At 37.5% G+C, this 14,878-nt stretch overlaps 1 protein-coding gene across 1 annotated transcript in view; it reads right to left on the bottom strand.

Moving 5' to 3' along the window:
- LOC146424748 (guanine nucleotide-binding protein G(q) subunit alpha-like) overlaps positions 1 to 14,878 on the bottom strand; it is a 116,374-nt gene that overhangs the window by 19,162 nt on the left and 82,334 nt on the right. Inside the window, exons 4-5 of the mRNA XM_085043089.1 lie at positions 3,190 to 3,318; positions 2,090 to 2,219 (exon numbers count right to left, since the gene is read on the bottom strand). Of these exons, the coding sequence (XP_084899215.1) occupies positions 2,090 to 2,219; positions 3,190 to 3,318 (259 nt within the window). The remainder of the gene's footprint in view (positions 1 to 2,089; positions 2,220 to 3,189; positions 3,319 to 14,878) is intronic.

The following is a 14,878-nucleotide window of genomic DNA, read 5'->3' as shown; positions in this document are numbered from 1 at the left end:
TTAAAAATTACAGTGTTCTTTGTAAAAATGTACTACAGGAAAAGAGACTTCAGGCAATATGCAGTGGACTAATTAGGAAAAGAAAGTAGGCCACCTTACAAAAATCATAGTTTAATCAGGCCATGAAAGCAATGAAAAGGAAATAGCAGAACACTGAAAACTGTCAAGTCAGATATTTTAATTTCAGTATGAGGCACACAAACCAAAGAAGGATTAGATTCTATCCTAGTATCACACTGATGGCATACATATTAAGAAACTAGAGCATTTACACACATTCCCTTCACTTTGGTGCTAAAATTTCATTACTGTTCCACAATTTAAAGCTAAGTGCGAAAAGTACCTCTTGGCTGCTTACCAACGTTTTCAAGTTAAATCACTGTCTTCCCTCCTGAGGTTGTTACACCTCAGTGAAGAACAAAAATATCTTTCTGGGTTAAATTTCTTAATTCAAGCTATCAACAAACACATTGAAATCCATATTTCTGCCACAACCATGTTCAGACAAACTTTTTTTTATGTGGAATAAATAAACACATTCATCCATTAATTCCAAGACTGCAATGTTTAGAGACAGAGGGGAGAGAAAAAGAAGGGAAGGATGCAGTGCCCTGGCACACTGACAAAATCTAGACAGACAGGCTATCAGTTTGCTGAAAGCCGAAATTTAAGCTGCCCGGACTGGTGCTTAGCTCTAAGACTATCTGGATCATTTTCAGAGTCAGAGTAACACAGACCTAACAGTGCTGGAAAGCCTACTAGGCTATGTATGTATCACTTCAAAACAAAAACTGGTTTGAATTAAAGTCATGAATGTATTTTAAACTAAAAGTCAAACAGGTTCTGAAGCCTTGCTCTGTTGTTAAAACAAAATATAAATTGTTCAGTAGTGAGGTGGAAGAACCATCTGCGAGGTTTTGACCTCCATGAAGCTGATTTTGGATAGTTAGAATAGTGTTTCAATATTATCATAACTAACTTTTCTTTCTATAATTTCCAAGACATTTTGCTTTGATTTGTATAATTAAAATGCTCAGTATTTGTGTGTTGAGTTTGTGGCTACAAAAGAATAATGCAAACAGAAAAAGACAGAACCAGATATTTCCAGTTTGACTTGAAATGAGCCAAATCTGACAGATTTCTCTTTTTTAACTACACATATCTAGCTTCTAAAATTACAAGAGATGAAGTTGGTGCAGACTACATCATAATTTTTGGAAATTCAGCTTTAAATGATACAGGTGGTTATACAATTAACATGACAATATTTTTGTTTTATGAAAACACTACAAATGTGAAAGTTTACAGAGCTCCCAGGCTTAAAAAAAAAAATAAATACTAGAGAAAGCTCAAGATACAAAGCGTGATTGTCAAAGGACATCTGTTTTACTTTACGCCAACCACTGTCTTAAACAGTGAAATCAACATGTATGCAGCCATAAAGAAGGTATTTTCAAATGTTTTTCCTTTTTTCACCTAACTTCTTAAAGTATGTGCTAAAAGATTTGCATGGGACAGTGCCTGTGGTAATATTCATAAAAGGTTGATGAGTAACTTAAAATAGTAACTTAACTCAGACAAAACAAAAACCCATGATCATAAAAATCCCATCCTTACTCTGTAAAACTGCATTCAAAACAATGGATAGTGTGCTTTGTCCCCTCAGCTCCCCCACTTCCTTACTCCTCTTATTTTTTAAAATAAAAATACAATATACACCTTACGCTTTAAGTCAAAGGAACGAAGTTTACTACCTTAGGGTCTGTTCCTTGGGAATCTATAAATTTTGTCTTCATTTACACCACCTATTATTGTGCCTCATAAACATTTCTCAGTAATCAACTGTATTCCTCTTCAACCCAAAATAGAGACTTTGAATACTTCTCTAGCTGATAAGCTTTGCAATATTTGAAGACTGAATTCCCCCCTTTGAGCCCTATCCCCTTCGATCCCTATCCCTAAAGTGTTTCTCATTCCATTGGGTGCCAGCTGTGCATGACTGCTTGTAGATGCATTTAGAAAACACCTAGGATTGGACTGGTAAAATAAATTTTTTTTAAACCCGTGGCTTTTGTTGACAATTGCTTACCTCATTATCTGACTCCACAAGTACTTGATCATATTCACTAAGAGCTACTAGGAACATGATAGATGTGACATTTTCGAAGCAATGTATCCATTTTCTTCTTTCTGACCGCTGGCCTCCTACATCCACCATTCTGCAAAATAAACACCCACATCAAGTCCATGAATACCTTAACAGATAAACACACAATCACACACACCATGACAAAATCCATGGATATAGTTAAAAACACAGTTTGGCTAGGTTTTCTTAATGATTTTTTTCCATTGATACTTAATAGAATCTCTTGTAAGTAGACAGTTAATCATGTTTGCTCTAAGTCTGATGTGTCTTCTGTATTTCAACTATTATGAGTCTCAAACCCCTCAGAATTATGAGATATAAAGGTCTCATGAGCAATGATTTGGAAATCTATGTCCCATGGATTCAGCAAAACAGATGCAAACAAAACAGGCGGTGGACCGCCTTTCTCAACCCCAAATTACCAGAATCAAAATCCATAACTTGTTAAAGCTACTCTATTTTAAGCAAATAGAATGTAATACGTGGCTACCAAAGTTGTTGATAGTCAAAGTCAAAACTCATGTTTGCTTGCACTGTATTCCCACTTCATCCCATGTCTCAGTGTAAACACAGGTGTCTAACTTGTAATTCCATAGCTAATTTTTAAACAACTGTACTTACACAAAAGTAGGGTGATTTCTCCCTATAGGACAGTAGTTTCTCTCTAAAAATCAACTACACAAATGGTAACCTTTTGTTCAATAACTTACATGAATGACAAGATCACATGGCTGTATTTTAAGATTATTACTCATACTGAAACTCTCATATATATTGAAAATATGAATTGCAGATTTTCTATCAGTAATAATTACTCTCAAAAATAACAAACTTAATTGTCTTTTATCCTTCTGACCTCTTTAACATCAGCTCCTTATTATAAGCAGACAATTACATGAAGAAAAATTGACCAAGCTCAAATTTTAAAAAGAGAATAATTGCTTTTTATGCCCTTTTAACCCGTATCCTATACTTGGCATTACTAATGCAAAAGGAAACAACAGAAGCAAAGCAAGTGGGTGATAAAACTTTTTTCCTACCTGAAAATGACACTTTGTAAGTCAAATGGATATTCAATGATCCCTGTTGTTGGGACTCGAACTCTGAGCACATCCTGCTGGGTTGGCAGATAGGTGGAATCTGCTATGCGGTCCAAGTCATTAAGATAGCTATAAACAGGGAGAAACAACAGGAATGCTAGACAGTGACACCATCATCCCACTGAGGAAAAGAGAAAGGAAAACTTGGGAATGGAAATGGGCTGTGGGGTAGGGAGAAGTACAACAGAAAAAAAAAGCATTATCGGCAGAAAAGAGGGGACAAAATATAAAAATGTACTCTATGGCCACTTACATAGCTTCAAGCTAATTCTACAGGAAGGTAGCATAATTATTTTGGTTTTTTTTCCATACAACTTTGCTTGGTTTTCACAAGTAAATTCACCAAAATTGTCAATTACATAATTCTAGGAAATTTATAGAGACATAGCATTATACAAACTGTGAGAAAAATAAAATTGCTTTGCATATGTAACATATTTCTGGATACTCATTCTGCAGTGCCTACACACACCCCCACACCCCCACACCCACACACATACCCACACCTGGATAAACTAACATGAACCTTCCATAGAGCAATGACCTGCTATAGAATAGATCATTACCGGTTATAAAACAACAGGAAGACAAATAACACTGGTTTGAGACTAAATTAAAAAAGGAAAAACCCAACCACTGAGAAATTTTAAAACTCTCCAGATCTAGTTAGCAGAAGGCAGCAAAAATTAATTAGTGCCATCTCCGGCACCTGAAGTCCTGCATTCGCATCTGATTAGGTTGATAAGCCTGTACTACATGAAACACACTCCAGTTGGCTAGCTTTAAAATTGCTTGTAAAGGTTCAGCAACTATAACATAAACCTATTCTGCTTATTGCTTAATGGTGAGTTTCAACCACAAAGCACCAGAGTACTGGAGGTTTTAATTATCTGTCACAAAAGACATCCTCCAAAAAAGAACTGTATCCAGTGTGTCCAGGAGCCTGACATCTTACGAGATCAGTGCACCAGGAAGCCTATGTCTCGCCATGGTAGACATCTGGCAGAAAGACTGCTGCAGGAAATGAAGTTCCTTGGCATTTGGCAAGTTCACAAGAGAAAAATGACCTACAGTTAGCCACTGAGAAGATAAACTAACCTAGGGGTTTCCTCATTCATTCTAGGGGATATGAACAATGGTTCTTGTAATTTAGTATAGGATGAAGTGTCACCAACTTCTGTACATGTTCTTTGCCCTGTAGTAATTAGTGAAGGTGCTCCTTTTAAATAAACCCAAAAAACAAATAATCAGACTTCTTCTAGATGTTCTGAATTACTTTTTAAAGAAATAGTGAGAAGAAGTTATCCTGAAAAGTTACAGAAACAAAGAAGTTTGATTTCCACCTTATAGTAAACATACAGAAATATTACTTTGTTAGCTTTAGGAAGGAGCCAAATTATTATTGGCTCAATAATAAAATTTTATTATCAAATTTTCTTTACCATGCTTTTATTAATGGAGTATCAATCCAGTAGTAAACACTAATGTGAGAAAGATGTATTGAATGCTGTATCTCAGGTAAGCCAGAAAGTATTACTCTGAAAATATTTTCTGAGAATGCTGATTAGTGGCTGGCAACGAGAAGAAGTCTTGAGAGTCTGGGCACTGGATCTGCCCTCAGGTTTTTTTTACACAAAAAGCAGCATGAACAAGCTCATCATCAATTTGTTCGTGGAACAGGGGAAAAAACATGTAAGTGAATGAAATCCATAACCATCACCATAAGAAAGTGACAGACTCTGAACTAGATTCTTGTTCCCTCGCAGCCACAGAATTAGTTTAACTTTGTGATGAAATTTTGGAAGGATATAAAGAAGCACTGCCAGTCATTGCATCCTACAGTGGTATTCGTAAGAGCAGGAGAATTTTAACTGAATAAACTGGCAGGTGGCCTATTTACACAATTGTCTTGCTGCATTCCTTTGGCAAGCTTTATCTGTGGTCTCCTGCACCTCTGCACCGTGGACATGTTACTAAGGTATCTTTATGCACATCTGGCTTTTAAATTGTTAAATCTCACTTGTGTTTCTGGTAAACAATGAACAAGCAGATGAGGTTTTGTGAGGCTTTTTGTCCTAAGTTTCAGAAGCATTACTTTATCCTTAAAAATACTTATTTTTTCCTCATCCTCATTGTTTATGCTCAAGCTCTGCTCACTCAGTAACTAAACTCAGGTCGCCACCTTTTCACCCATTTCACCTGTAGCCCCTTACAGAGCCTATACAGTCCACAGAGGAGTCCTTATGTATCCTTACTGAGTATGATTTCACCCCTGCATTTTTTCACTTAACGGATCAAAGAATGTTGGATTCTTGAACAATTGTCCTGAATTATACAGTCAAACCCAGAATCAAGGAAGCAGTGTTAAAACCAGTAGGAGTATCTCAGAGAAAACGAAATCAGAAGGATGGACCAAATCCTTTAAGAAGAAAATCTTTGTGACAATCTTAATCAGAATCTACAGGCCAACAAAAGCCATTTAGAATACACCCTATATTTTTTTTTGTTTGTTTTCCAATAATATTTAGCCCCTACCACTTTTTCTTCTAACCTAAAACTCGATAAACAAATGTATTATTGTATCAATTTATTTAAATGAAAATATCCCAGTTCTTAGTTGCACAACTGATTTGCTATTATTATTATTGCTATTTTAATGTTGTGAGCACACCGTAAACAGTCAATGAAATACTTCCTAAATAGAAAAAAATTTGTTTCGATTTTGATTTGTGGCTTTCTCTTGTGGGTAGTTTTTTATTTTTTCCGTTTTTTGGGGTTTTTTTAAATATTATTTTAACAGAGACATTTCTGCTGAAAAATTACTTGTCCTGGAATTCCGATTTAAATCAAGTTTTGCACTGTTATTCTGAAGCAAAGGCGTAGGTATTTTCTGCTACTGACAGTTCTGCAGACAATTACACTTCCCGTTACCCCAAAAGGATAGATGACTTCAAGATCTGCTATCAACTCCAAGGGGATTAAACTGGTTTCTGAAAATCAAACTGAAAGCTTTGCCAGCAGCAGCAACACAAAGTTGCTTTCAAGATATTCTAAAAACACTAAAAATGCTGTAAGTCTCTCTTAAAATTTATGTAATCTCTAAAATAAAATAAGAATTTTAAAAACCCCTATTATCTTTAAGTGAGAACATCCGTCATTGGGATTGACATCAGGGCCTTTCCTTTCCATTTTACCCATTGTTTTATATTGTTGTCTGAAGACTTTCGATATACTGCAGAAATAAAATGTCTCTTTTCAGTCATGAGCAATCTTCCTAAAATACCAGTGGGAGAAAATCAACACACACAAGCTCAACACATTATCATAACATCTGTATTAATTAGAAAACACTAAACCTCTACACCCATGGTAACGCACAGACAAAATCCAAGACATTTTCTCCTTATGAAGCACAAAAATATTTTTGCATTGCATTAGAAGGAACAGGGTGACAGTCTGATTATTCTAAACAACTGGTTTGCTCAGAGTCAACTGAGTCACTATATCAAAATGCTGAGAGGGAATATGTAAGAGAATGCAGGTGACTACATAAAAAGACAACTAGAATACAATTTATATTTAAAGACATACCAGCACCACACACATTTTTCACATACTAATATTCTAACTGTTCCCGTAACACTGAAATTTTATCATCTGGCTTATCACAGTTTTTTTATTGTCACAATAAAGACTTGTATTTTCAAATTTTCCTTGTACCAGAAAAATTAGGTACTTAATTTTTTTTTACCTTCATGAAAGCTGGGGTTTAAAGAAATTCCCTGATCACTGGGAAGTGTAGCGTTACACGCATACACTTTAAACATCGTACAGCTTATCAAACTAGTAATTTATTTACTTTTAAATTACTTTATCAGGCAGCAACTTTAAATTAAAACACCGAAAGTGCTAGCTTATGTGAACTATCTTCTGCTTTCAATTGTGCTGGCTCCAGACCACCCTAGCTGCTCTGCTGCCCATACCCAGCTGCCAGTTCTTTCACTTGTGCAACAGCTTGATAACACGTTTCTGTCAAAACCATTTGGAACAGGGAAGAAACACTACTGAAATTGTTCAGATTAAGGCAGTTTATTTGATGGATACAGCCTGGGATGTGGGAAGCCCACAAACTCCAGCAGGAAAGCAGGGTGGAGTTACTTCCTCCACTGGCTTATCTGCAACCAGAAGAGAACTTGCAAAGCCAAGGCTGTGTGAAGTGTGTTGGGTTTTTGAATCCAGATGGGTGAGAAGTGAATGAAAATAAAGATTTTGATGGGATATTTTTATGTATCTGCTTACTAATAAACTTATTCACTGTGGTTTTAACATACTTAGCTAATGCAGTTCTAAAGTATGGACAACTATACTGCTCTCCTGGGCAAAAAAATACTATGTACAAACAAAAAATTTAAGCGTGTAAGAGATATGCACAGTGCGTTTTCAGGTAGATGCCCAACTTAAAATGAATTAACATATACTGCAATCAGTCTTAGCAATGCACCTAACTCCTCAATGTATACTACAAATGGCTACACATGCACTCTTGCAAACAAACCACAAGACTTGACATAACCACAATCTTCCACAAAAGTGGAGTTGCCAATAATTGCCCAGACCAGGTATTTTCTCAGTTTACTAGCTTCAAATTTTAAAGTCATAATAACAAGAAGGGTATTGGAAATACCCTGGAAGCCATCCTGAGGGCTAGTCTGACAGTGGGTAACCACCAGCATTACCACAGGAAATTGAGTTGCATGGGTACATGGTATCCTGAGTTTATTTTCAGCCCCTACTAAGAAATCTTGTTTTGATGAGTCACACTGTAGCTATATGGCCCCTCACCCAAACAGCACCTACTCAGCTAGGCATTATACAACGGAAAGAAAATAGGAAAATACATGGTCCTGACTAAATTTATAATACAGTTTCAAAAGTTAATTATCTCTGTAATTAGTTTTAATAAAAATGAATTTTAGTGGCTGCTGAGGCAATTTTCCAGGGGGTTGCTATAGCGACAGGCAGAAGATGCATTACTGAGGCGATGAGTATGTAATGAGCTGCTGGCAGTGGCCCTCCCTTGACGTCAGGAGAAGCTGCCAGTGTCTAGCAACACGCCTGTGATCTGCACGCTGACCAGAAGCAGAGGAAGCCTTTTGTTTCCCAGTCAGCACCAAGAGCAAAGTAATTATTTTTAACGCACTTTACCTTACCTATGACAAGGTCCAAGCCTGCAGCCAGGTTCAGGGAAGCTGCCAGGCTATGGACGTGCTAATACCCTTGAAAGAGGGTGCGTGTCAGAGGTACTGTTTGCCCACATTTCCAAATAAACAGCAGGAATGGGATTATGGGAATAGACTGACTGGCTCTGTACCTTTCTACATGTCTTTCCCATACAGAAATCAAGCAAGGAAGTGAGACTCCTAATCTTAATAAGCAGACCAGAGTTGTTTTAACCAGTAAAGTTCTTTAGGAAATTATGACCACAACCACCATGAACAGGTAGCTCAACACTGAGCCTTAATTTCCTAGGGCTACATCAGCTAATGTGAGACCATGAAATCTTACTTGAATTTACTTTCAGAAATTAAGGTCTTTGAGCACCTTCAACATGGGGCAGACACTTCAAACAAACACTGTCCTCCAGCCATGAGCTACTACTTACCAGCATCTCTGAGGTCAGATTTTTCCAAGTAACCAAGTGATAAAGCAACATTTTCTAAGGAATAAATCCATAGAATGAATTCTGTAACTTTAAACTATGTTCAGTGTATAACCTAAGTAATCAGCTGCAGGCAGTAAGGCATGGATTGCAGCTACAATTTCCAATCCATCTCTAGCATTGTTTCCCTTTCTGAGGTTAAAAATGAGACTGGTTTGCTCATCAGTACTGTCTAACAACTTTTCCTAAACTCAGCAGGCAAAACTGGTGTATCAAGATGCTGAATTAATACTAACAAGCCCTGTGCTTAGAAGGAGTCTGACTGAGAGACACTGTAAGTCCCTGGGGAGCAAAATGCCTCTGAAACACACTGCTGAGGAGAAGGGATCTGACTGCCACCACACCAGAAACACTCTGTTATAAATCTCAAAAACTCTGTATAAATCTCTATAAAACTAAACATGTTGAGATAGAGGTAATTATTGACATTGATAGAAAGGTCAGTATAAAACCAGTAAAGATGATTTGTTACCACTCAGCCAGACAACATGTCTATTTGGGAAGAATGAGAGTACAGAGAAGAGGGAAGGGACCAACTTCAAGACATCCTACAAATTCTGCAGTTTAACATAAAAGTTTGTTAGGTCATTTCAGTGTAACCACAGCTACAAAAGCAAGCCTCACTGGCGGTATGATCCTCTCCAAATGTTCTGTTTCATACACATACAATGGCAGTGCAAGAGAAAATAGAAACCTAACCAAAGTCTATGACTAAGGATAATCGGGCAAGATATTTAATAAGATTTGATGTATCTCTGTCCTTTGGAGACTGGCTATTCTGGAAGAGGGTGGGGCTATACTCCATACTATTGTTGAGGTTCGGTGTGGTTTTGGGGTGGGGCTGGAGTTTTTTAGTTTGTTCTGCAAAACTTTGAGCCAGTTGATGAGACTACTCCTAAAATCCCTAGCACTAATTCTGACCATATGCTGAATAACAAAAGCCTTTCTTTTTTCTCATCTTAGCAATTACATACAACTGGCTTGACTTTCAACTGCACATATGCAAAATGCTAAAGCTGCTGTAGCAGGACATTTCCTGCCTCACAGAGCAGCCAGAATAATTGACTTAAGTGTCCTCTATGCTAACAGGCAGTAGCCCAGTAAATGGAATCAATTTTCAGTTCCATACAAAACTAAATGTAAACAAGTACTGGGTGTGTTCTCAGAATTTCTGCAGAGCTTTGTGCTTCTAAGACTCTACACAATTGCTGAAAAATTGAGACAAATTACCAGTTTCCAGAAGTATCTCATCCTAATCTAAAGTAAACACAATAAACCTAAGATTGCAGTAAGGTAGGAAGAAGTCTGTACAATGTTCTTTTTATCTGTATTTCACCCAAATCCGACCAAGCTGTCTTCCTCAATTTCCTACATCACTAAAAGCCAACCTTACCAAAGGCTAAAAAGGGCAAGTCACCAAATAAACAAATGCTCACGGAAATTTTTCTTTTTAGGAAATGTGGCTGTAAAAATTGTACAGCCATTAAGAACGTGTTTGGTGCCACATGAAAAAAGGATCCTGAAAGAAGTACATACTGTATACTGCTTTCCATTGTCCTACTCTTTCTGAATTTCCCAAGTTCTGTCACATAATCTGCAGTTTTTCTACAGGAAGCAGTACTTTGGTATACATGTCCCATCTTTCATCAGACCTTGCTTTTATTTTTGGGACTATATCTAAGGCATAAGATAGGATTAGCATGGTTCTGATGCTAACAGTTCATCTTTGAATTTCAGACTTCCATTTTCATTTGCTGTTTCTACCTTACTGTAAACCATACATAAGGCTGGGTAAACTGTGAATACATAAAAGCAGAATCCATTATCCTGCAATAAAAAAAATGCCCCCAAGTATAGCTTTAGGACTTTCAAGTACCTTTTTTAAAATTAAGGTAAGCAAGAACTAAAGAACAATATTAAAATGTTTATTAAATAATGATGTACTTGTGCATCTTTTAAATTAAGAATATATGGTTTTATCACTGCAACTTAATGACTGTTACACAGATATCCCATAAGACAGTTGTTCAGAATTTGCTATCAGTGTCACCTGCATAGCAGGTCCCAGTTCTGGACAATATTAGTCCTTCTGAAGGACCCATTATGCTCTACGAGTGCCCTACACTTGTATGAAATAGAAGAATGATTGCCAAAAGCAATGCCAAGAAATGGAGTAAACTGCCTTAGTAAAAACTTATATTCATATACTGATCTTCACCCCTGTGTATCCCTAAGCACATTGTATTTAACATGTGCTAATTCCACCAAAATTTTCCTGTTTCAGAAGAGTAACACAGAAGCAAAATGTTATCTTTAGCTCACAGTTATAAAGGAATTATATATTTAGGAATTAGAAGTTTTGAAAATGCTTCAAACTCAAATGGAACACTGTCATACAAAAATTACTAGACAACCAAAACCTTACAGCTCCTGCAACAGTTTCACTAAAGGTGTTTTTAACTGAGCAGACATCACTAGGTTTCACCTTCTCCTTTCCTGCTAAAAGTCGGGGATATGCTGTAAGTGACCTCAGACTAGCACCCTTGAGCTTGTATTACACAGTAAAATATGGGAATCTGCATTTCTATGCTAACTGTCCAGCTATCTCAGCTCACAGTATATGCAATGGTGTGTAACTGCAGCAACTGAGCTGTTAATGGTGATAGCAAATGCAGAAACAAAAGCCCTGAAAGACTCTACACATGCCTGAGAATACCATGGCATGTATGACTAATAAAGCAGTACATACTACATAAAAACAAAATGGGCTATAGATATCCACCAGCATAGTTAACACAGTGAAGTAGTAATTTATGGGAAAATTACTTATCTGAAGTGTTAGAAAACATAGCCATGGAAGGGAGACTGAACAGATATTTTCAGTGCTTGTGTAGCAACCAGAAAAGTCCTTACTGGAGGTACACAGTGGCCAAACACTTCAATTTTATGTGGCCAGAGAAAGATGAAATTGAAAATCTGAGCCAAGCAAGGCTCTGGGGACACTTTCCAGGTCTTAACACTTCCAACATTTTGTTCACAAAAGGTAAGCCCCAGTGTCATACTGGAGAAAACTGGCAATGAATCTTCACAAATTCCAATTGCAACCCAAATTCTCTAACACAGAAGAGTACTGCCTCTCCTTTCCTTATGCTTTGAAAACATATGATACAATCAAACTGCTGACTGGTAACCTCCTTACATTTGGGTTTAGAGGTCTTGGCACCCACTACAGTATATTCTGAATGATCCCATTTCACAGCTACCACTTAAGGCAATTAATTCTCAGTGTTATTAGTTTACAACTGTCTCACATTGTGAGACAGCAACTTAAAGGGAAGTGATGTAGTGGTAATTAAGTTGCTAAGTCACCCCATAATGTGCATGGAAAGTAAATAACCTCTATATACCTGATGGGCTTTTGACTTTAGAAGTCTAAAAGAGAAAACTAAAAGTTGATTCTAAAACAACATGAACATCCAAGCTTTGGAGCATCCAACGGTCAGGGAAGAGAATGGAATGTATTTGTTAAGCCTCCAAGAAGTTCAAATCAGCTCTCATAACAAAGGGAATTTTCTTTCTTAGACACTATCCCCACCTCTTGTAGTAAACACACGCTGGATGTATTCTTCCAGGGTACAAGCAGTGGGTGTAAAAACATCAAAAGTGCAGCTAACAATGCCAAAGAATGATACGGCAGGTCAAAAGATGGCACCGAGTGAAAGCATTATGATATACAGAACATACTAGAAACCTGAAATACAATTTAGAAACAACAAAATAACAGAAAGAAGACAATGTGTAATAAAGAATAATCTAGGTTGCAAAAGACCTCAAAGATTAGTAAATCCAACAGTTTATCAATCACCACCTTGTCAATTAGACCATAGCAGATCCAATTACTTGAACAACCCAAAGGATGGTGACTCCACCACTTCCCTGCACAGTCTGTTTCAATGCTTAGTAACACTTTCTGAGAAAAAATTCTTGATGCTCAAAAAAATGAACCTCACCTTGTGCAACTTGAGGTTATGTCCTCTCCTTCTGTCTTTTGTTACCTGGAGAGAGTCTGACCCCCACCTGCCTACAACCTCCTTTCAGGCAGTTGTAGAGAGCAGTAAGGTCACACCAGAGCCTCCTTTCCTCCAGGCTGAACTCCAGCTTCCTCAGCTGCTCCTCACAGGACTTGTGCTCCAAACCTTTCCCCAGCTCTGTTCCCCTTCTCTGGACATGCTCCAGTGCCTCACTGTCTGTCCTCCAGTGAGGGACCCAGAACTGGGCACAGGATTTGAGATCTGGCCTCATCAGTGCTGAGTGCAAGGGGGACGAACCCTTTCACACTGTTTCTCATACAAGAAGTATCAGATGTGGTCCTGCTGACCACACTATTTCTGATCCAAGACAGGATGCCATTGGCCTTCATGGCCACTTGGGCACACATTTGCTCATGTTCAGCTGCTGTCAATTGGCACCCTAAGGTCATTTTCTGCTGGGCAGCCTTCCAGATACTCTGCCCCAGCCTGTATCACTGCCTGGACCTGTTGTGAACCCAAGGGCAGGACTCAGCACTTGGCCTTGTTGAACTTTGATGGCAGAAAAAAGCACTACAGGCAGCAGACTGAAAATACTACTACGACTACTACTACTGCTACTATAAAAACACAGCAGAAAACTACTGAGATGAGAGGCTCGTGCAAGGGATGAGCAAAGAACACGTCTGACATTGACACATACACTTACCAGATACATTGGCACATATGCTTACAAGAGATCTGGCGGACAACAAACCATTTGGGTTGATACATCAAGTCAGAAGACAATGAGCACCGAGCACTTGTTTCTGTCTTACTGCCTTGTGAATCCCAGTAGTAACTTTTAAGCAGTTTTTTTCTTTGTGACAGGAATATAATAAACAAATTTGTTCCGCTGTTTCACTGAGAAACACACATATGCTGTATTTTTGAAACAATGTTTCTTTTGTTTCTGTTTATTTTTTAGTGGACTTACACACCTGAAAAAAACTCTACTTGCAAGCATAAATATACATAGAGGCTTTTCTAAAGACTTGTACACAGTGACTAACAAGTCTAATTTAAAAGATTTTGCAGAAATCCATAGTATGAACTATAATAAAGTCACCAAATCTGCAAAAACTCATGGTAAACTGCTAAACATGCTGAGTTTGAGAAATCACCAATCAACTAACACATGCACCTTTTGCATCACCTTTTGCACTAGGAATTTGTTTTTATAGCTACTCAATGATTATTCCCTACTATTTTTAATGCTACTCAATCCACTATGGTGACAATTTAATTAAAAGTAGGTCAAAACTATGGTATTCAGCACAATCTGATCTGAAGTAGCATCAGATCATTATTTCCTACTTGGAGGAGTTAATCTATTTTTAGCCTCTAAGGCAGAGCACACAAAATACATACATTTATTTCAACTTTAAAACCAGTATCACATTTGTTGTGGAAGCAAGTTAGGACCTACAAATACAAGAAATTCAAAATATGAGACAAGCTCTCCTTCACCTTCTACTTAACTCTGCCACCCACTTCAGTACAGAAACAACATGAAAATACACTATTAGTAACTTGCCTCTAAAATTTTGTTTTTACTGTTTATGCATAATGAAATTTTACTCTTTATGTAATAGTCTGTTTGTTTCCTTACCACTTAAAACCAAAACACAGCATGGGGACAGTGAGAATCTAAACAATACAAGAGAGACGCCACTGCGCTTTGCACCGCTCTACACCAAAATACATGTGCAAAAATGACGGGCTGGGAAGGCAACCAGGACAGAGAACGCCACATGACAACAGAAACCCCATGCATAAGGCAAGGAGAAATCATGGTGTGGTGATAATATTGCAATGAATCTGAGGAAACTTATGTCATACA

Source organism: Lichenostomus cassidix, chromosome Z, assembly GCF_008360975.1.
Source record: "Lichenostomus cassidix isolate B80296 chromosome Z, HeHo_3.0, whole genome shotgun sequence".
Taxonomy (NCBI): Eukaryota; Metazoa; Chordata; class Aves; order Passeriformes; family Meliphagidae; genus Lichenostomus; species Lichenostomus cassidix.
Note: the sequence above shows the minus strand (reverse complement) of the source record. Positions and strands in the feature narration are given on the sequence as shown.